At 47.9% G+C, this 23,930-nt stretch overlaps 1 protein-coding gene across 1 annotated transcript in view; it reads right to left on the minus strand.

Annotated features, from left to right (window-relative positions):
* LOC147663285 (E3 ubiquitin-protein ligase TRIM39-like) overlaps positions 1-23,930 on the minus strand; it is a 268,617-nt gene that overhangs the window by 216,059 nt on the left and 28,628 nt on the right. Inside the window, exons 2-3 of the mRNA XM_086950558.1 lie at positions 23,667-23,762; positions 4,108-4,338 (exon numbers count right to left, since the gene is read on the minus strand). Coding sequence (XP_086806684.1) covers positions 4,108-4,338; positions 23,667-23,762 — 327 coding nt within the window. The remainder of the gene's footprint in view (positions 1-4,107; positions 4,339-23,666; positions 23,763-23,930) is intronic.

Raw genomic sequence — 23,930 nt, forward strand, 5'->3', positions numbered from 1 at the left:
GCTGTATTGGGTGTTGTGATTGGTGCTGTGGTTCCTGAGATTACCCGCCTCAAAGGTTTGGGCTCTCTCTTTATTATATTAGTATAGATATGCTGTGTGTTGTATCCGATTACTGAGCACCTACGTTGTGTTTCCATGGATGTAGACTATACGTTGATAATGCTTACTGAACTATACTGTATGTTGTACCACTGTGCCAGTTGGAAAGAAAAATAAAATACTAAAAACCTGGGCAAAAAGTGTGGGTTATGGCCCCAGTGGAACCTTGTGCCTTGCAGGACAAGTGGACTGGGCCCTTTGAGGTGGCGGAGCGCAAAAGTTAAGTCACCTACCTGGTGGATTTGCAGGCTCCGCGGAACCCTTTAAGGGGCCTCCACGTAAACCGCCTCAGGCCCCACTTCGAGAGGTCCGAAGTGAAGCATGCTCTTGGCGATGGACGACGGGGAGGAACGGAGAGTGAGCCACTCCCAGACCTCCTGTCTGCCCAAGAGGGGGATGGGTCGGTGGATGGTGTGATCCTCTCCCCGACCCTGACCGCTGAGCAACAGAACCAGTGTCGCCAGTTGATGGGGCAGTTTTCTCCGCTGTTCTCCTTGACCCCAGGTGTTACTCACTGGTGTACCCATGATGTGGACACCGGTGACAGCTCCCTAGTGAAACATAATATTTACAGGTTGGATGACCGGGTCAAGGCCAGCAACAAAGAGGAGGTCACGAAGATGTTGGCATTAGGGGTGGTTGAGCCGTCCAGCAGTTCATGGGCCAACCCCGGGGTCTTGGTCCCGAAGGCTACGGCACCCGGTGCCACCCCAGAACTGCGGTTCTGTGTGGAGTACCGGGGCCTCAATGCCGTCACTCAGACTGACACACACCACATCCCCCGAGCTGATGAGCTCATTGATCGGTTGGGAGCTGCTGAATTCCTTAGTACGTTGATTTAACGTTAGGGTACTGGCAGATTGCTCTAACTGTGGTGGCCAAGCAAAGATCAGAGTTCTCAACCTCGCAAGGACATTACCAGTTCCGTGGGATGCCCTTCGGGTTGAAGAATGCCCCTGCCACCTTTCAGAGGTGGTCAACCAGGTGTTGGAATACAGCGCTGCATACCTGCACAACATTGAGGTGTTCGGTTCCAGTTGGGACTAACACCTGCAGCACCTCAGGAAAGTGTTGAAGGCGCTGCAGAAAGCAGGCCTCACGATTAAGTCCAGTAAGTGCCAGATCGGGCAGGGGTCAGTGGTGTACGTGGGATACCAGGTAGGGACGGCCAGGTGGCGGCATTACAACCCAAGATTGACACCATTCTGGCTTTGGAGCCCCCCAAGACCCAGACGGAGGTGAGGGCCTTCTTGGGAATCACCGGGTACTACAGGAGGTTTGTTAAGGGATACGGCCACACTGGCCTGTCACGGAACCTTACCTTTTATTACATGTCAGATGCCACTAAGGTAGGCCCAAGGTACGCCTATGGGCAGGGTGCATTGCATAAGAAAGGCAGGACATGCCAGTGTGTGTGTGTGTGTGGCGTGTCCTGATAGTGAATACAGCCTTCACTACTGTAAGGTCACTCCTTCCCCCGTAGGATGGATCGGGCCGTTTAGTTATAACATCTTATAAACCCAAAGGGCCCGGGGAAAGAGGTAAGGAAATTAAGTTTAGTAAGCCTGAACTCAGAATCTAAAGACGCAGATTTTAGTGAGGGTGCCCTTTTTATTCTGAGTTCATAAAGGCCACTTTTAGAAAGTGGGTATTATTTTGCTTGGCCGTCCTGTGTGCTTCTGCTGGAATGTGGATTGCCTGTCTGGTTTTTGGATGACAGAAGGCTGGGGAGCGGGTGTGGCTCCAGATAGTCTAGGTTGGTCAGGAAAGGGCTGAATCGAACTGGGCTGCGATGGGGGAAGATTTCCTTGCACCTCAAAGGGTCTGGTCTGCCTCTGACAACCCTGTCTCCACCTCCTGCCAGGAAATCACACCAGAGTAGGCCGGACTGGTTCTGGCCAGACACAAACACCCTCTGCCTGAAAGATCAAAGGATTTTTGTGTACAAATAGTGGGGCCCAGACCTGTGAACTTTAGCACTCATCTGGGTAAAGAAGACTGCCAAGAAGAAGAGCCAGAGAAGCTGCGAAAAGGAACGACTGCTTTACTGGGTGCTTTGCCGGGTTGACCTGAAGTGGCCGCTTCTGTCTTGGACAGTGAAAGGCCTGGACTAGACTTTCTGCAACCTAATTTGTGAGTCTCTCCAAGGGCTTGAGGTAGAGCTTGCCCCCTGTTCACGAAGTCTCAGGAACCACAAAGACGTCAAGCTCTATTGCCCGCAGCACTGGGGACTGTGTGTGTGTGCTGCAAACAGAGGAAAAGCAACTCGACAACGTCTACGACGCCGCTGCCGACTCCGTGTCCTGAAGGCACTGCAGAGGGCACTGCCGCAACGCAACTTTAGTCTCGCCAATGACGCCAGTTGACGCCGCCACAAAGTCACTGCTTGCACCACGACCTCTGGGCACCGCACTCCCCACTGCCTCGCTTCACATCAAAGGTTTGGCACCGCAGAGAGCACCGCGCAAAGCCGGACTGTGACCCTGGTCTCACCGACGATGCCTGTTGACGCCACCACCGAGCCACTGCTCGCTCCGCAACCTGAGGGCACCGTAGTCTGCACCCCATGGCTTCACGGGGACAACTTGGCCTCCCTGACGCTGCCGCTCCACGCCGAGGTCTACGCCGCTGCTTGCACCGTGGTTCGATGGTACCACTTGTAAGTCACACGAAGCACTGCCCTCATCCCGCACTGCAGCCTTGGCCCAACGACTCCCGTTCGTCAGCCGACAACAGCGCTTCAGCAACGACAACGCCCCTACTTGCACCGTGACCTGCCCGCACCATGACGAGCACCGGCTTCACCTCACACTGCAACCCTGGTCTCGCCGACGACACCATCTGACACCGCCATCGAGCCGCTGCTCGCACCGCATCACTCGACGCCTGTCAGCGCCAGCGCTCCTGATTCTACAGAGAGGAGCTCGACCTGCAACGCGAGTGATTTCAAGGGCCCCATCGCCCTGCATTTCTCACAGATACTGTTGGCTGGTCTTCCCGACACCGTAGCTGGCCCGCGACCAGCCGAACTGTTGGATTTGTTGTTCATAACACCGTGATAGCCCCGGACGGAGCTATCGACATCAAAGAACCGTGTTTGAAAGTTATTTTGATAACAGCAGATTTTTAAGTATAGTATTGTGGATATCGTATTTGGTCTTGTCTTAAAGTATATAAAAATATTGGTTATTTTTCTAAACTGGTGTGGTGTCCTTTTGTAGTGCATACACGATATTACTGTTGGTTATGTGCAAACACTTTACACACTGCCTCTAGGATAAGCCTAGCTGCTTATGCCAAGCTACAAAGGCGGTGAGCCGAGGTTATTTTAGGAGTGTAACTCCCTTATCCTGACGAGAGTGATGGTTTTTGCCTCGCTTTGGCGCAAGTCTCAGCTAGCCAGAAATCCCATTTCTATCAACTTTCCATTACCGATTCCAAATTCCTAGTAATATAGCTGTTCACCCTAACAAGAGGTTCAATGCATGCAAACCTAAGTGGCCACTTGCATCAGGAGAAAAGTAACCGCATTAGAACAGAAATGTTTTTAAACTTCTTAGACAAGAAAAGAAGGAATTTGGTTTCTTTTCAATTCTCTCAGGTGTTGTCACTCATTAAGCTTTCCATTTCTATCTAACTTTTAACACATTTTGCTCATTGGTCTTCATATATTATTTCCAGTCACTGGAATTGCTTGGTGTGTTGCATTCTCCCAGTAGATAAAATACATAAATAATTTGTAAATAGATGGGTTATTAACTTGTATATCACACCGAAAGCGGTCACTGTACATTTCACAGTTTGTATATTGAGTTGGGCTCACGGCATCAAGTGGGACAATGCAAATTATCCATGTCTGCATATTATGTGCGGCTCAGAGTGCGTGGGGTCACTGTGCATTGACCCAACCAGGAGATCATATGTGTTACACTCATACATTTAATAATGCACACAAAATAGGAATATTTCACTTCATTCTTCTTTTTTATTTCCCAAACAGTATCTCACCTTCAGGAGTTCCCACGCTGGCGCCTCAGACTTCTTTTCTATCTCCGTTATCAAGGCCTTGAGAGAGGTGATTTGATTGGACAGTTTGGTGATATTTGCATCTTCTATCATGGTCATTTTCGCCTCCATCTCCTCCAGTCTTCTGTGCAGTGTTTGCTCATTTTCTTTCAGAAGCTGCCGCAGCTTTTCAAATTCAGATTCAATTTTATTCTTCTCAGTTCTTAGCTCGTTCTGTCAGAAGCAAAGAAAAGCTGGTTAGATATTAAAAAGCTTTCTACAAGCCGTAATTGGAGTCAGAGTCCAGGAGGAGGGTGGAGGGGTTGATAGTTCCTTAAAAAAAAAAAATTTTTTAAAAAAATTATCGGACCACTAATGTGCTTTTCCTAATTTCTCAACTGCAACCTCTTACTACCTTCCCTTCTACCGTCTTCCATCCTTCTCACACTTCTGCCTTCCCCCTTCCCTCAGACACCTCACAAACTGTAGAGAGGTCAGAATTTGTGAAACTGCAGAGAAGCTCGATCCATGGAGAGAGGGCAAGGAAGGAAACCCACCGCAGGCAGAGACAGTCAAAGACCGAGAGACGGGCTGAGGGGAGACACAGGCTGAAGTCAAATTATGATGTAAAAGAAGGGGGGCCAGGAAGTTTCAGACCTTGGGAGGGAAGACACAAGATTTGGGGAGTGCGGCTGCCCCTGTCCTGCCAGCGCAATGGATGTGTTCACCCAGAAGGAGACGCTGAGGGGGTGTCCTACAATGGCGCTCATTCAGAGTGATGGGGAATCACTGATGTGGGAATTTCACGTTCAAAATCATAAACAAAGTATATGCATTCTGTTACAAATGGCAGAATTACCAGTTAAGTCAATGTTTCTGAAGGTAGTTCAACGATTTCTGTAAAAGATGAGTGAGGAGATTGGTTAGACATCTCGTTCTATCCTAAGATAAGTGGCTGTGAGTTATCATGTGAGGTATGTCACACTGTGGCTTAGAGCAGGAGCCTGTGTGTTATCAGGTGAGGTGTGTCACACTGTGGCTTAGAGCAGGAGCCTGTGTTATCACATGAGGTATGTCACACTGCGGCTTAGAGCAGGAGCCTGTGTGTTATCAGGTGAGGTATGTCACACTGCGGCTTAGAGCAGGAGCCTGTGTGTTATCAGGTGAGGTATGTCACACTGTGGCTTAGAGCAGGAGCCTGTGTGTTATCAGGTGAGGTATGTCACACTGTGGCTTAGAGCCGGAGCCTGTGTGTTATCAGGTGAGGTATGTCACACTGTAGCTTAGAGCAGGAGCCTGTGTGTTATCAGATGAGGTATGTCACACTGCAGCTTAGAGCCGGAGACTGAATTATCAGGTGAGGTATGTCACACTGTGGCTTAGAGCAGGAGCCTGTGTGTTATCAGATGAGGTATGTCACACCGTGGCTTACAGCAGGAGCCTGTGTGTTATCAGGTGAGGTATTTCACACCGTGGCTTAGAGCAGGAGCCTGTGTGTTATCAGGTGAGGTATGTCACACTGTGGCTTAGAGCAGGAGCCTGTGTGTTATCAGGTGAGGTGTGTCACACTGTGCCTTAGAGCAGGAGCCTGTGTGTTATCACATGAGGTATGTCACACTGCGGCTTAGAGCAGGAGCCTGTGTGTTATCACATGAGGTATGTCACACTGTGGCTTAGAGCAGGAGCCTGTGTGTTATCAGGTGAGGTATGTCACACTGTGGCTTAGAGCAGGAGCCTGTGTTATCACATGAGGTATGTCACACTGCGGCTTACAGCAGGAGCCTATGTGTTATCACATGAGGTATGTCACACTGTGGCTTAGAGCAGGAGCCTGTGTGTTATCAGGTGAGGTATGTCACACTGTGGCTTAGAGCAGGAGCCTGTGTTATCACATGAGGTATGTCACACTGCGGCTTAGAGCAGGAGCCTGTGTGTTATCAGGTGAGGTATGTCACACTGCGGCTTAGAGCAGGAGCCTGTGTGTTATCAGGTGAGGTATGTCACACTGCGGCTTAGAGCAGGAGCCTGTGTGTTATCAGGTGAGGTATGTCACACTGTGGCTTAGAGCAGGAGCCTGTGTGTTATCAGGTGAGGTGTGTCACACTGTGCCTTAGAGCAGGAGCCTGTGTGTTATCACATGAGGTATGTCACACTGCGGCTTAGAGCAGGAGCCTGTGTGTCATCACATGAGGTATGTCACACTGTGGCTTAGAGCAGGAGCCTGTGTGTTATCATGTGAGGTATGTCACACTGTGGCTTAGAGCAGGAGCCTGTGTGTTATCAGGTGAGGTATGTCACACTGTGGCCTTGAGCAGGAGCCTGTGTGTTATCAGGTGAGGTATGTCACACTGTACCTTAGAGCAGGAGCCTGTGTGATATCAGGTGAGGTATGTCACACTGTGGCTTAGAGCAGGAGCCTGTGTGTTATCAGGTGAGGTATGTCACACCGTGGCCTTGACCAGGAGCCTGTGTGTTATCAGGTGAGGTATTATATATCAAGAAGAGAGAGAGGAATGGAGGACTAGTCCAGATCCCCTATGGTAATATTATTCAGCAAAAACTAGTCTATCCAGACGTGTGGGGAAGTCGCAAGGGTGTATGTAGTATGATGCATGTAAAGAGGTAGCGTTTACCCTTTTGGAAAGCCCTCCCCCACCAACCTAGTTGGTGGCATGCTTCATCATCGGACCCACCCAGTGACACTGAGTGTGTCCCGGGTGTGCTTCTACGCCTGATTACAGCGGAGCTGGTATATTGCTGAGTGTGCAGTGTGGGTGACGTGAAAAGTGAAAGGTTAAACGCTGTCCAGTGATCCCAAGAAAGATTACTTTATTGTTTGGGCCTCGGGCAGCATTAAAAAGCAAGGCGTTTGATGTGGGTGGAGTTGTATTTAGGATACTCCGGTGTGTTGTCTACATGTTTCAGCCAGGCCTTAACTTGTAACTGGCTTTCCTTAGGACCTAAGTGAAACGTGATAAAGTGCATTATATGTAAAAGGGGGTTTGCCTCTCAGGACAATACTGTACAGACAACACATACAAAACACAGAAACATACCGAAATGCAGTTTAGCATGATTGCATTATCACATCTAATCACATTTGCCGTCACGTTCACGTGATTGAGGTACTAGCGGCGAGGTGGTAGTGTTAACTGTGAAAAAACGATATATGCAGTAAGGTGAGTGGCGAGAATATCGAGAATAAAAATAGTAAAAAAAGATACGGCTGGTTTTCTCACACGAGCGATTTGTTGCTAGAGCCCCATGAGTATCCTGGCAGGGGTACTGGCTGTAAAGGAAAAAAGGAGAAAAAACGGGAAAGGGGTGTTGGCGCACTGGCCAAAGGTTGAGGTCTGGAAAGGAAAGGTCTTACCGAACAGCTGCGGAGTAGAGCAGGAGCCTATGTGTTATCAGACGAGGTACATCACACTGACTTGGAGCAGGAGCCGGTGTGTTACCAGGTGAGGTACGAAAAGAACAATTGATGGACAGAATGCAGAACAATGTCATACATTCACCCCAGTACAGAGATCTGGGCTTACCTCCCTGTACAGGAAACAAGCATCCTAGGACCGTTTTTGGGCTTTCAGCACTCATCAGCCAGGACCTGACTTAGCAGTTCAGGCTGTACTGTTCCCTTAAGGAACAGTGTCAAGACTGATTTGCATATGGCTGGCTCCAAACTGGGCTGGTGTTGTGAGCAGAAGAATGATGGATTAAACCCAGATCCTTGTGACTTGGGGTGAATGTTTGCATTGTCCAGCATTCCGTCCATCAATTGTTTCTTTTGCATATGTCGCCCTAAGTGGGAAGGGTGTTCCCAGACATGGGTCTCGTGCTCACTACACCACTGGATTCAAGATAACCTGGATGATGAAGGGTGATACCCTGAAACCGGTCCCAGGATGCTTGTTTCCGGTCCAGGGAGGACCTGGCTTAGCAGTTCAGGATGGACTGTTCCCACAAGGAACAGGGTCAAGATTGATTTGCATATGGCTTGGTCCAAACTGGGGTGGTGTGGTGAGCAAAAGCCCTTCAGAAGCTCTCCCTGGTGAGGGGAACTGGGGCTGCGAGCTGCTGATGTTTTTAACGAACGTGATATTTTGAAACCCAATTTTAGAATTGTGATTGTTGCACTTGGAGCGTCTTTTTAACCATTTCAGAAATCGCTTGATGTTCATCTTTGGGGGCTTTTAATATAAGGGGAATTGATATTTTAGGCATTCTGACACCTGAACACCTTTCATTCTCCTTCAATCCGCCCAGCCGCTTCTCAGCCGACACTCGGCGGCGGTGGGTGCCATCTTGAGTGAGGCAGGCGGGGAGAGCGCTCTATCGCGCCGTCCTCCCGCCCTCTTGGTGTATTTAAATTGAGCCCTTCGCAGCGCTCTGTGCCCTTCAGAAGCTCTCCCTGGTGAGGGGAACTGGGGCTGCGAGCTGCTGATGTTTTTAACGAACGTGATATTTTGAAACCCAATTTTAGAATTGTGATTGTTGCACTTGGAGCGTCTTTTTAACCATTTCAGAAATCGCTTGATGTTCATCTTTGGGGGCTTTTAATATAAGGGGAATTGATATTTTAGGCATTCTGACACCTGAACACCTTTCATTCTCCTTCAATCCGCCCAGCCGCTTCTCAGCCGACACTCGGCGGCGGGCGCCATCTTGAGTGAGGCAGGCGGGGAGAGCGCTCTATTCGCGCCGTCCTCCAGCCCTCTTGGTGTATTTAAATTGAGCCCTTCGCAGTGCTCGGTGCCCTTCAGAAGCTCTCCCTGGTGAGGGGAACTGGGGCTGCGAGCTGCTGATGTTTTTAACGAACGTGATATTTTGAAACCCAATTTTAGAATTGTGATTGTTGCACTTGGAGCGTCTTTTTAACCATTTCAGAAATCGCTTGATGTTCATCTTTGGGGGCTTTTAATATAAGGGGAATTGATATTTTAGGCATTCTGACACCTGAACACCTTTCATTCTCCTTCAATCCGCCCAGCCGCTTCTCAGCCGACACTCGGCGGCGGTGGGCGCCATCTTGAGTGAGGCAGGCGGGGAGAGCGCTCTAGTCGCGCCGTCCTCCCACCCTCTTATCTCCCTACATAATGTGTAAAGCGGCCAGACGGCGCAGCGGGCTGGCGCAGCGGGCGCGCCGGATACGTGCCGAAGCCGCGCCTAAGCCAAGCCGTCTGCGCCCGTCCGCGCTAAGACCGCGCCGGGCGCAGGGCATGCTGCCCATTCTCCTCCTACCATCAGGTATGACTTTGATGAGCTGCGCGTACTGCAAGGCGCAACGGGAGTTCACCACTGTAAGGGCTGTGCCCCTACTTACCTCTTGTGGGGCCCATTCTCATGCCGACACTGTAAGTGGACGTCCCTGGATACTACCCCTGGAGTACCCAAATCATCGCCCACATTAAAGAATAAGCCCAAAACCTTTAAGGGAGGACTTATTAATGCCAGGTCCCTAGCGTGCCATGTTCAAGACATTCATGACCTAATTTTACACCATGGCTTGGATGCTCTTTTTATAACCGAAACCTGGCTCAATGATTCATCTAACCCAGATCTAGCAACTGCCCTCCCCCCAGACTTTACCATTTTCAGGAGGGATAGATCCATCGGGAGAGGAGGGGGGTCGCTTTTGCTATTAAAAAATCTTTCACGTGCCATACTTTCGATCTAGGCCATCTTAAGGACAGTGAGGGCATGGGCTTTTCGATCAAAATTAATGCCTCCACCTCCTTTTCAGGGGGACTTATCTACCGCCCTCCGGGTAACGCCACCCCTTTCCTGGACTCCCTCGACGAGGCTCTTGGGTCACTTATGACTCACTATCCCACTTTTACTCTTCTAAGCGACATGAATCTGTATTTGGAATCCTGTACGGACCCCCATAATATTAGCTTTCAACAGTCGCTAAGCATCTTTGGTCTCTCCCAACTCGTTGCTACCTCGACACACCAGGCTGGCCAAACGCTAGACGGTATCTGTTCCAACTTGACAACTTTAATTACGTTCCCCCCGATCCCTCAAATCTGGACCGACCACTTTTTCATCCCTTTTGCCATAAAGGAAAAACCCTCCATGCCTTCTAGCGCTAAACACTTCCTCCCTTCTTTCTCCACCAATTGGAAGAAATGGCTGAACGTATCAAGTCAGATCCCCAGCCCCTGGCCCCGACCCCCACGTTAGTCGGAGACGTAACGTCCGACTCCCGCAATTTCCACATCTGGATTGACCAAATTGTCTCCGACAACTCTAGTCCAAAGGCCCACCATCCAGACCGCCGTCAAAGAAAGCCCAATGCTCCCTGGTATACCCAGTCCCTCACTGAAATCCATCTCCTTTGCAGAATTCAAGAAAGGAAATGGAGAAAAACCTATGATGAAGCCTCAAGGCTACTTTACATCCAGCAGAGGAAATTATACCTCTCTAGCATCAAAGCGGCCAAAAAGGAATACTTCACCAAAGCCATAGATGAAGCCCAACAAAAACAACAAACCGTCTTTTCCATAGTTAAGTCCTTTACCCATCCCAAAGCTCTCCTACCCGAAATTCCCCCATCCCAAATCCTATGCAATCAAATTGCTGACTTTTTCACAGATAAAATTGCCAACATCCAGAAGGAATTCCCCCAACCTATAATCACTACCCATGAAGCCATTACAAATCCATTCACCTTGGGCAGTTTTTCACAAGTCTCCCTTCAACAAACTCAGAAGGCAATCCTGGCCTGTAAATCGGGAGCTCCTACGGACTCATGCCCCCCTAGTATTCTTCACCATCTCATCGAAGCTGTAAATCCCACAATTAATGCCATTATTAACGAATCTCTCGGCTCAGGTATTGTACCCGATGATTGGAAAAAGGCCATTGTAAAGCCCCTAATGAAGAAGCAGAACAAATCCCCCACTGATCTCACTAATATGCGTCCGATCTCGTTATTACCCGCTCTAGGTAAAATCACCGAGCAATTAGTGTGTGGGGAATTAAAAACCTTTGTAGAGAATAATCATATTCTGCACCCACAACAATCAGGTTTCCGCCCCGGCCACTCCACCGAGACTGCCTTGATAGAATTATCGGACTCCATTAAGTTCTTGCAGGATGAGGGGAGACAGGTTGTACTCATCCTGCTTGACCTAACAGCAGCGTTCGACACCATCTCGCACGCCATTCTCATTAACAGAATGCGCGAGATCGGTGTGGCAAACACTGTGTTAGCATGGATAGTTTCGTTCCTATCCAACAGATCTCAAACGATATCATTAGGCCCTTACCTATCCAGCGAAAGATCTATCACATCAGGAGTCCCCCAGGGGTCCATACTTAGTCCTCTCTTTTTTAACATTTATATGGCCCCCCCTCCTTGCAGTGATTGAATCTCACGGAATCCTCGTTACATCGTACGCTGACGACACTCAGCTTGTCGTCACCATTGATAAAAAATGCACTGATGCAGAACTTAGATTCCAGAACGGTCTCTCTGAGGTCTTTCTATGGCTGAACAAAAATCATCTCAGCTGCAACAGTGCTAAGACTGAAATAATACCTCTAGGGAAAGACCTGTCCTTTTGCCCAAAAGACTGGTGGCCTAAAAATTCAGAAGCCCCTCCGAGCGCTGTCTCCTCGGCACGTAACCTTGGCATTCAATTTGACGCATCCCTTACCTTCGATGATCATGTCCGCATCACTGCCGGGTGCTATTTTAGTCTCATTAGATCACTGAAGAAATTCTTTGACTTCCTCCCCATTGCAGCCAGAAAATCAGTCGTGGTTGCTTTAATCCTCTCCCGACTTGATTATTGCAATGGACTAATGGCAGGAGTGAAGAAGTCTACCCTCAGGAAACTACAAAGCGTCCAACACGCCGCGGCCAGACTCGTGCTTAAACTCCCCAGAAGGTCTTCTGCCTCAGCAGCCCTTAATGCCCTTCACTGGCTTCCACTCCACAAAAGAATTTTGTTTAAACTTCTGCTCACTGTATTCAAAGCTACTAGAAAAACAGGCCCCCTCTACTTTTCTAAGCGTTTCACGTATTACAATCCTACACGCTGCCTAAGATCCTCAGGAACTAATCTTGTCATAATTCCAAGATTCAAGTTAAAAACCAGGGGGGGAAAAACCTTCTCCTTCCTAGCTGCTAGAGCCTGGAACAGCCTTCCTGTCAATCTCAGGCTAGTTGAAACTGAGTTCCATTTCAGGAAACTTCTGAAAACCTGGGTGTTCCAGCAATCTGATACCTCGGTCCTAGCAGCCATATGATCCATCTTATCACCACGTTTCTCTCTTCTGTACGCTCAGCGCCAAGATGCTCCTTCCGGAGCGATAGCCGCGCTCTACAAATTTCCATAAATATCAAATATCAAAAGGAATGATGGGTTTAACCCAGGCCCTTGTGACTGGGGGTGAATGTTTGCATTGTCCAGAATTCCATCCACCAATTGTTTCTTTTTTTTATCAGGTGATGTATGTCACACTGTACCTTAGAGCAGGAACCAGTGTGTTATCAGGTGAGGCACATTTTGTCCCAGTAGGAATAGGAGGATTTCAGAAGAGGAGAGAGGTGTGTCTCTTGCGTCACCAAAAATGACGAGTCAGACATTTTGTGAAGTCGTGTATGTCTACACTGCTGATAGGGGGTTGTGCTACTGTACGTGTCACTAGTATACAGGTAGAGGGTTGTGCTCCTGTGATATCACACCAGTCCTGGTAGTGTTGTGTTCTTGTATTGTGTCACTGGTCCTGGCAGAGGGTTGCACCTCTTAGCTCTCTCCTTGGTAGAGGGTAGTGTCCTTGTATCACCAGTATTAATAAGGATTGTGTTCCTGTGTGTTGCAAAACTGTAATGTTATAGCTACGTGAAGCCCAGAACAGAACCTGCTTGGTGACCTAGAATGGCATGCCAAGCGTGCCCTCATAACAGAGATGACACTACTTCCCATGTCCTGAGTTAGCCACTTAAAGTGGTGGTGGCAGCGTACAAAGTTGTGTGGAACATTAGTTATGACCCAACCTCTTTCCTGTGTCCGATGAGAGTGCAGTCTACTGTGCTGCTTTGGTGAGAGCCCTAGACCCTTGCACTAACCTTCTGTGTGCATGCCCAGTGCATGTAGGTACGGTGGATGTGCAGCACATGTGTGGTAATAGGAATCTCCAGGCCCAACTCATGAGGTCGCACACTGTGGCGCACACACTGTAGACATAACCTAAACCTCATGTCGCTAGGTACGCATACACACCAGATCAAGATAAGACATGCGCACAAGATAGATAATCGTCAAATATGAATGGTAAATTACGGACAGTTGTTAGGTTTCGCCTGGCGTCCGCTGCGCAGCAGCGTTCGCGCAGGCGAAATCTAATGTTAGAACAGTATGGGGGACTTGAACCCGCCCTTTCTTCCATTGGCTAGCTCCATAAATGGAGGCTAGCCATTGGAAGAGATTGGCTGTCAATCACTCTTTCCCCGTCGGAATGCGATTCGGGGGCGTTTCCGTGTCTTTTTTTAAGTCCCGCCCCTTGTTGCCTGGGCCGCGCTGGGATTGGCTGCCGGCCCGGGACACCCCCGTGACGTCATTCCCCGGGCCGCGCTGGGATTGGCTGCCGGCCCGGGACACCCCCGTGACGTCATTCCCCGGGCCGCGCTGTGATTGGCTGCCGGCCCGGGACCTGACTTGTTTCTTGTTATCTTTTTGATCGATCCTTTTTATATTTTCCTGTTTCTTGTTTAAGTACTGTGATGAGGATAATGCATTGGATTGACTGTTCTTATTTTAGTTGACCCGGTAGCTTTGTATTCACGAGAATCTGTACTCTTTGAAACTGGATTTATCTGATCTTCTGGCTTTGAATACTTCCTCCGATCTTGCCTTTTCTCTCTTTCAATGAGCCCCATGCTTCTTGTTACACATACTTTGGCCACGCCCAAAAGCCTGTCACCGTGGTAAACCGCCCACTTTTCCTGTCAGTGTTACGTAGAACACGGCCTAATTTCCCGTCAGTCACATTGAAAGTCCACGCCCATTAGCTGGTCAGCGGGGGCTTAAGCCACGCCTACGGTCATTCTGCACCCGCTCTAGGCCCTCCTCCTCTCAATCAGCTCCGCCCAGCTGTGACAATCAGCTGTCTGCGAGCTGCCAGCAGCCGTTTATGCGCGTGCGCGCCATCTCTGCCACCCCCCCCCCCCCCCCCCCAGCTCCTCCCCTCAAGCTGATCGTGGTCGCAGAAAGTGCGGGGCGGGCTCACTGGAGGCTCCCAGCCGTAGGCAAGCTTAATTTCGTGATAGCAGAGTAAAGCAGCGGCGGAGGCCTGAGTTTGTACAGAGTGGACTGATCTGTGATTTAACCGGGTGTGGAAGCGCGAGGTGAGTGCCAAGTTTGTTTGTGGAAATAGGAAGGAGGTAACTCGGAGTCTTTGCGACTCCACCCCCAGCACACCGTGCCTGTGGGAAATCCCACGGCGGGTAGGGTGCGGCCCCCCGGGGTATGCCCCCTTCCCTGCTGCTGAAAAGGCTGGCTGTGCTCCTCCTACAGGGGGAAGGACGGGTGGGTGTTTAGGCCAACCACTAGTAAATATAAATCTGACTGGCGCACCGCTGGTCCAATAGTTTATACCCACTTGCATGTGGGCGGGCAGAGGAGTGGGGTTTAGGATCCAAGGCCTGACACATTTGCAGACCGTGGGAGGGTTCAGGGAAGGTTTATGGGATGGGTGGTTGTGTAAGAGGTCAGAGGGTTTGGTGAATAGGAGCTATAGGAAGAAGAGACTCGCTGATCCTAGTGGTGAACGCCATCAATATCCCAGAGATAGTGGTGGGTGCAGTTAAGGTTGTCAAGAGTACAGAGGTGAGTGTTGTAGAAGATGCCAGAGGTCGGGTTTGACGATCGACCTTATTGCGGTGTACAAAATTACATGAGAGGGAGTGCCAAGAGTGGAAAGGTTTTACCTCTATTTCTACAACACTTTACCTCTTATTTTTCTTATCAATGGTACTCACCCAGTCTTCCTCCATGGCATTTGTCCCCAAAAATCTACTGGGCGGCGAATAAAAGATCCAAAATGACATGAGTGAGGATGGATTATCCTGATTGTTTTAGCGAAAGAGGTCCAGAACGAGTGGATTGGTGTGCAAAGGGACAGGAGGAAAATGTATAAATGGTGTACATAGGATTGAGATGTGTGGCCTATAGGAACTTGAGGGCTGCCCCGGGACAGTGGGGTGTCAGAATGGATTAGCAACCAATTTGTTATGACACAAGGTCCATGGTGTTGATCTTTAGGTGTATTGCGGAGGTAACTTTACACCTTAGTGGGTCATTTTCCTAAATAGGAAGTTGGGAAGCAGGCTGACAAAATCTTTTGTGGTTCCAAAGTAGCAGTGAACAGACAATCAGGTAGCGTACATTAGAACGTAGCTTATTAATGCAAACAACTGCATTTGGTAACATGGGTATATGAAAGGAATCCCTGAGAAGTGTAGACGGCAAGAGATTGGCGTGTCTAGAGTAGGAAAAGTCTAAATGGTCTTTGTTAGGTTTAGTAAGTCAAACAGATGTAGATAGTAAAGTGACCATATTGGACTAGTGCTTGGTCAGTCGGCCAAGTGTAGCTGCTTAAAAATCAAGATGTATGAATAATTGTTATGTGGAAGAAGATGATAGGAGATTATAACTAAGCAAATGAGTATGTACTAGTCAGCATTACAAAGGAAGAAGAGGGAGGAGCTTTGATTAATTCAGATATCTAATTTTTCGTTATGTAAGTGATGTGGTCACGCTTTAGGAAATATTTACCCGTTTCCGGATTTTGAAGACGCCGTGCTTACATTTGTGAAGGACTTTTAAAAATTATGCGTTTATAAGAGACAAGTACTACATCTTGCATAGGAGTTCTACCTGGATGACTGCCTCGTGCTTCAGGATTGAGTAACTTCTAAACGTGTTATTCACTTGTGAGGGCTCTGTAAAGATGCCCACTGGTGGTCAGTAAGCGAGAAGCAACAAAGTTAAGTGACTTTTGGATTTTATACTCTGCTAACTTGGTCACTTTATGCTGGCTGAAAGACTGGCTTTCCTGCACAGCGAAGTCCTTTGAAGCATGATAATGAGTTTTGATGTTCTGGTTCTTTGTAATATCTTTTCTCTCAGGGCCTCTCTAGTCCCTTCTCCATTGAAATGAATCCTCGTAGCTTAGCGTGTCTTTTCAACAACCTCGCCTGCCTTCGGCAAGCTTTTGTCACGATTGTCCGGGGTGCTTCACACAGCATGTTATGACTTCTTTGCATGTTTTTCAATTGTGGTTCAGTTTCTGGCATGGGTAGACTTAATTGCATTTGTGCAAGTGCTTCTTTTGAACATGCTTGTGTTCTTGGTTATGTTTCTGAGCACATCTTTAGAGGTGATTTGCTTCCCTGCCGTTCCCATTTTGGAGAAGTGTTGAGATTTTCGTGCACTTCTAGATCAGATACATGTAGAGTGGTGCTTTTGGATTCTGGGCTGCATCAGCCCAATGTGCACAGTCTTCAGCTACTAAGTCAGACCCTAGAAAACCAATGCAGAATTCTACAATTTTAAGTATACCTCTATAATGAAAACAGCAGATTGCTAGTGTTTATTCATACAGAGTTTTGTGATCTTAGACATATTTTTTCTAAGTTGATTTTGGAAAAGTGCATAGCATGCCTGGTCTGCAGTGAACAATGAAGCATAATGAAATGGTAATTAACTTAAAACAAAAAGAGCAGCTTATGCAATTATCTACGGCTTAATAAGCAATGACATGAAGTTGTTAACAGCAGTACTACTTCTCCCAGGGATGTAGAATTCCTATAGCCTGACACCCAGGACATAGTGTTTGGGGTCCAGGACAACATGTATTCATGTTTATTTTGTGCGGGGGGAAAAGTAGGTCCAACCCCCTGCAGCACAAACCCTTTAGCTGTCAGTGTACATTATCACATTATGGATCTGGGAGGGGCATTGTTTGCAGTTTGGGTAATATTTGTGTCTATGCATTAATGCTGTTAGAGCTAGTAGTTATGGTTCCTAAATGCAAAGTATTTATTATGAGGGTGAGCACTGTAAAGAAATGTAAGCTCGGATTGCACTACGGACAGTGGTTCTATTATAATAATGTGTGTGCACGTTTGCAAAATTTAACATGAGGCTATACTACGCAAAGCCTCCCAAAATGTTCTCTCATTAGATGCAAATATTTGCAGAAGCTTGAAAGCAAGGTTGATGATTCGTTGTTTTAAAAATTAAATGTTTTAGGATAAAAATGTTTTGCTACACTACTGTTAAATCTTAGCTACAATTTCTTTGAAGCATCATTTAGTAAAATGTTTTGATACATGCTACTATTTCCCAAAAATATTGATGATGGAATATCAGTGTAACCAGGTTAAGCAAGATTATGGGAAACATGAAAATAAACAATCATTGGCAAAGCAGATAGGCCTGACATTGGCCTTTAGTTTTTTCAATGTGTGTTGTTTTGATGTGGTTTTGATAATATTTGTTATTGTTGTGGGACCTGCCAGGCCCTCACCTATATTATAAATATTGGCAAAAATATTTTTGGATCTCTAAAAAAGCACACATTGCCACAGTAGTCAATGCAAAAGAAACAAATGATGGACGGAATGCTGAACAATGCAAACATTCACCCCAGTCACAAAGATCTGGGTTTAATCCATCAAATTTTTTTTTGCTCGCCATGCGACCCCAGTTTGGACCCAACCATATGCAAATCAGTCGTGACCCTGTCCCTCATGGGAACAGTACATCCCAAACTGCCAAGCCAGGCCCTCCCTGAACCAGAAACCAGCACCCTGGGACCGTTTTGGGGGCATCACCCTTCATCTGCAAGAATAGCTTGAATCCAGTGGCACAGTGAGCACATCTGGGCATACCCTTCCCACTTACGACGATAAATGCGAAAGGAACAAATGATAAACAGAATGCCTAACAATGCAAACATTCACCCCCAGTCACAAAGATCTGGGTTTAATCCATTGTTCTTTTGCTCGCCATGCCACCCCAGTTTGGGCCCAGCCATATGCAAATCAGTTTTGATCCTGTCCCTCATGGGAACAGTCCAGCCCGAACTACCAAGGCAGTTCCTCCCTGGACCAGAAACCAGCATCATGGGACTGGTTTCGGGGCATCACTTATCAGCAAGGCTAGCTTGTATCCAGTGGAAAAGTGAGCAGGGCCCATGTCTGAGCAAAAAAAAAACGATGGCTTTAGGTCCAGATCTCTGCACTGGGTGAATGTTTGACATTGATCAGCATTCTGTCCATCAATTGTTCTTTTTGCATTTGTCACCCCGAGTGGGACGGGGATGCCTAGACGTGGGTCATGTGCTCTCCATGCCACTGGAGTCAAGCTAGTCTGGCTGATGAGGGGTGATGCCCCGAAACTTGTCCCAGGATGCTTGTTTCCAGTCCAGAGAGGACCTGGCCTGGCAGTTTGGGCTGAACTGTTCCCATTGGAAACAGGTTCAAGACTGATTTGCATTTAGCTTGGTTTTAACTGGAATGGCATGGGGAGCAAAAAAACACAGGATTTAGGCTCAGATCTCTGTACTGGGGCGAATGTTTGACGTTGATCAGCATTCTGTCCATCATTTGTTCTTTTTACAGTAGTCCATGGCACTGAAAACGTTGTGCTGATAGCCACCTTGAGAAAGAGTAGAATTCTGCAGTCACAGTTTACAAGTTAACTTTTCCTCCAGTTCCTTTTTTTCCAACCCTGGAAGAATGTTTACTTCTGCAATTGTCGAGAGTAAATTTACAGCCTTTCTCGGTATGGGAAAAGATTGGTCAAGAGCTGGTGGAAACCCCTAAAATAAGCAGGTTAGTAGGTTTCACATACCTGAAAGTGCATTCTAAAGCTGAAGCTTGCATACAGCTACCACCAGCCCCAGTATGTAGATGTGGTGAGAAGTAGCAAAATCAATGAATTGTTAGTATTCATCCCCTTCTATAGTATGAGCCCTAGCATAAATCAGAGAGACTACTATCAGAGCTCTCATATAATGAGATTGCTGCCATAATTTGTCTCCACACTACCTGGCACCAAAGGGACAAGTGGATTTTTTTTATGGGACAAGTAAATTTATGAAGCGACCTGTCCAAGGAACAAGTAGATATTATTGAATTAAAGTCTACACCCCTGCTCTCAAAGGTAGTTTGACCCGTTCTCTCAGTTTGGACAAGTGACAATTGCAATCTTGTTCAGCTCCACATGGTGGTGATGGGAAATTTCACTGCTAGTGTATTTGTCCCCCTGCTGCATTCCTTCTAAGCCGAGATCAAAGAGTGTTGCATTGTGCTAGTTTACTCAAACGAAATACATATTTTCTCTCACATTACCAGTATTGTTATCTCGGGTAGGCAAAAGCGTAGCGAGTCAACACTGTAATACGAAGTAATGCGGCCTTGGTATTTTTAGGTTTCGCCTGGCGTCCACTGCGCAGCAGTGTTCGCGCAGGCGAAATATTTTGTTTAGCAGTACGGGGCTTTGTCCCGCCTATCTCTTCCATTGGCTAGCTCCATAAATGGAGGCTAGCCATTGGAAGAGAGATCGGTCCGTTATTCTCCGAGCAGATTCGTGGGCGTACGTAGATTTTTTCTCATTCCGACCCTTTTAGAACGTCATGCGGCGGTGTTTTTTTTTTTTTTTTTTTTTAAAGGTTTGTTTTGGTCACTTCTCCAAAGATGGCGCCCGGGCAGTAGCTTACTTGAGAAGCTCCGCAGTGCCGTCTTGAACCAGCGGACGTGGCCGCTCCGGGATGCCGGTTTGAAACTTTCGAGTTCCTACGCCATGGGCTTCCGTCAGCTTCGATAGAACATGCCCAGATGATATTTTGGACTGACCCAGCTGTTTCAGGCGTGTGGTATTGCTAACATCGAGCATAGCTTCAGTCTGCGATGTATCCGTGTCTGAAATAGTCTGTTAGCTATGTCTCAATTTCCCGAGCCCTCCGCCATAGGCATCCCCTCTTAAACCGAAATATCTACTTTCTTCTTTCTGAATCATGCCCTTCGTGTCCAGCGGCTGAAGTTACCAGTGTGTGCTATACAAAACCATTAAATAAATGCAAAATAAACAAAGCTGTGCCGTGATGGTGGTTTGTAGTTTCGTGCTGATATGACAGTGTTTTGTTTCAATGTGATGATGCTTTGTTTCATATTATCGTGTTACAATGTTCTGGTCTGATGTCATGTTTTGATGTGCTGTCGTTGTATAGCGTTAGGGTAGTGTGGTGTGGCGCTCATTGCTGTGGTACATCACGACATTTTACGCTCTGCAGGATTTATAATACACCGGTATGGCATCGAAATGCCTTCAGGGGTTCTGCTGCCCACCCCCTTCCCCAAAATGTTGTGTCGTGTAGTGTGCCAGCTCTTCCAGGTCATAAACACAGATCTGCGCCCGTCTCTTCTATTCTGCCCCACAGTGCATACCTCTCCTTGCCTCCGTCTCTCACTGCCACCTCTTGCTGCAGGAGGTGCTCAGAGGTGGCCTGGGCGGCACGTGGCGCGTTAACGAGGGACATGTCTCGCACATGCAAACAACTACCCATTGGTCGGAGGCTGGCCAGGAATTCAGCGCTATATAAACACCATACCGTTCCATACGTACCATATACCATACCAGACCATATCATGCAATAATGCAATGTAACTGAATTGAGCAACGCAGGGTAGGCTCGTCGTGCTAGTTGCATTCTAGGGGGTATAATATGTTACGTCACCTCGCCACCGGCCCCTCGGTACATTATTAATTCGTCTCACCCTCCATGCCCTCTCACACCCCTTGAGGTAGAAGACGCGTGCGGCGTGCCTCTCCGCACACTCACCTGATTGGAAGAGATCCAGGCAGCCGGCCAACGCTGCCAGGGCAGAGAGCAGGACTGGCAGGAGCCCTGTCTGACACTCCATGCCCCGGGTGGCAGCGATCTCTCGCTCTCTACAGGTGGCAGCAGTTTCTCGATTCTGGGTTGTCAGGGGCCCGTCAATTAGGATCAGCCTTCCCTCTGGGTGACAGCAGCACCCTGGTCTTCTCTGAGTCACAGGGGATCCACAGACCCTCGATTAAGAAGACCCCCCCCCACAGGGATGGTACAGCCCTTCAGTCAGCCTGAGGCCGCCAACAGTCCATCCGTTATAAGAAGCGCTGGTCACAGGTGTCAGGAAACCCTTAGTCCAAGGTTTCAGGAGACTTCCAACGCTACCTCCAGCCCTCGGCCCAGGTGTCTCCAGCCTTCTCCCAGGTGTCAGCAGTCCTGTGCCAGCTCCTCGGGGTATGGCGAGGACAGCCGGCAGCACAGAGACGCAAGTGCGTGGCTGTTGCCCTCGGGCGCAGGTACCTCAGGGTTTCCTCAGTCCTCTGCTGAGCTCCCGGGGCTACAGGAACTCTCAGCACCAGGTGCCCAGGAGCCAGCAGCCCCTCAGTTAACTCTTTCGTGGTGGCAAAGAGAGCCCTCAGGTCCAGGTAGCAGCACCTTTCAGTCTTCTGCTGTGTCAACAGCCCCAGCCCCCTGTGCCTGCAGAGTCGGTGCTTTGCCCTGAGATGTTCAAAACCACTGAGGCCCACGTGTCAGCAGCCCATCCCCCCCACTCCTCTTCTGGGTGGGTGTGAGCAACTACTAGTGCTCTGTAGGGGGTGTCCACAGCCCCCTAGTCCGGTCATGTGGGAGCGTCCAGCCCCTCAGTCCAAGGTGGCAGAGCGCGCGCAGTCTTCTCTGCAGGAGGATGACCTTCAGTCCCTTGTCTGGGTGGCCCCTCCGTCTCCCCCCGCCCGGTGCTTCTTCCTTGCTCTGCCCAGGGCAGCTCTCCTGGGCTCCCGCTGTGTGAGCTCGCAGGGCTGCCCGGACCGTCCCCTTACAGCTCCTCTTACTGGTGTACACACAGAGCACGGGCAGAGGGAGGATATTTCATTTACAATGCCAACAGCTCTAACTTTGGCAAAGGCGAAACCGTTGCATTGTAAATGCTTGTTTTTGTTAATGTTAACAATACTTATGGAAATAGATTTGCACAATTAATATGATCTTGAGTTCCCACTGGGACATTGACAGCGAACCACAATTCTATAGTATGTGTAATGCTATTATATCCTTGTACCCCATCAATGTTCTAAGTCTACCTGTATGAAAGATATTATGTGCACTCACTATTGTCAAGGATCTATGTACAAACCACTGAAAAATCAAAAAATAATAATAAAATTAAAAAATGTGCACAAGTTATTCTGGGACATTTCAGTCAGCTATGGCCTATCCCTGTGAGAGGTCTAATGAAGGCATAAAAAAAGACACGTCAAACTATTGACGATTAGACTGTTGCAGGAAATCCTTGCAATGAGGATTGAACAGAACAGAGAATGCCCAAGGTCAGGGGCTGAAGCTGAGCTGTGCCCAAGTAATTTCTAGATTTAGAAATGCATTTGTCCTGAAGAAGGGAATGTACATGTCCTGAAACGTGTTAAGATTAGAGGGCATTTGGTTTAGAGGAAGTATTCGTGGGTTAAAACTCATCTACACAATGTTGGAGCTCCCATGCTTGCTTTATGACTTAGATGGACTCTGTTGGATGTTCTGTGGTTTGATGATGTATATACAATACTGTAACACAATTAAATTGCTAAACCCTTGTGTTAGGAAGGGCCTTACACGAGGCATGCTCAGTATGATGGATGCATAGATAACTCCAGATCTATACATACACACATCCACAGAGGTACACACTCATACAGACACACATATTAATGTGCAGACTCGCACACAAAAATTGTACGAACTCACAGATGGATATCTTCAGTCCATGCATGCACAGACTCATAGACACACACATTCAGACCTATATACTCACACACCAATGCATATAAAATGTCACTGATGAATAACTCCAGACTTATGCATACACATCACAAACTCACAGATGCACACATGTATTTGCACACTCACAAATGCCACCAGATCTGGTGATATACAAACCCATAGGCAGGCATTCACTTATGTAGGTACAAACTCACAGCCAATAAATCCAGACTAAAGCATACACAACCCTAAAACACACATGCATATAGATAAGGATGTGTATTTGTATACTCAGGGGCTCAAAATGTATATATGAATATGCAGACACACACAAGCAGTAATACATGCTCAAAAAACAGGAAGACATAGAGACGCGCACTTAGACACGTACCCCTAAGAGTGAACATGCACACACACATATGCACACACAAACATGCTGGTACGTACAGATAATGCCACATCACTGCACACATACTCCAACACACACCATGTGAGTATGCAAAATCTACCTTAAGGTCAGAAGAGTAATCCTTGATTTTGTGTTTTTTTAGGACAAGCCCTTGGCCGATATCAGCCCCAACATCCAGGTGCAGTGACTCCAGTAAATATATTTATTTGGTGGGGACCATGACCCAGCCTGTATTGTGACTCATCAGTGTCTTTGTATCTTGAACTTTAAGAGGCCATACAAAGGACTGGGCACAGACATATACAGAGCACTCACTGCAGCCACTCACCCACATGCTTTTATATTGTTCCTCTTCCTTGAGTTTAGACTCCAGAAAATATCCCTCCTCTTTCTTCAGGACAAACAGCCACTCTTGAAGTTTCACCTGTAGGGATGAGAGTGCAAGAAATAAGTGTAGATCTGTAGAGTGTGGTCTTAATTACAAAACAAAGGGTCACTACAGTACCTGCCACACGTGCCCAGAGTGTACGCACCAGTCATACATTCGTATTTCTAGCACCAGCCACACATATCAGGATTATGAGCACCAGCC

Source organism: Lissotriton vulgaris, unplaced genomic scaffold (genome assembly GCF_964263255.1).
Source record: "Lissotriton vulgaris unplaced genomic scaffold, aLisVul1.2 SCAFFOLD_481, whole genome shotgun sequence".
Taxonomy (NCBI): Eukaryota; Metazoa; Chordata; class Amphibia; order Caudata; family Salamandridae; genus Lissotriton; species Lissotriton vulgaris.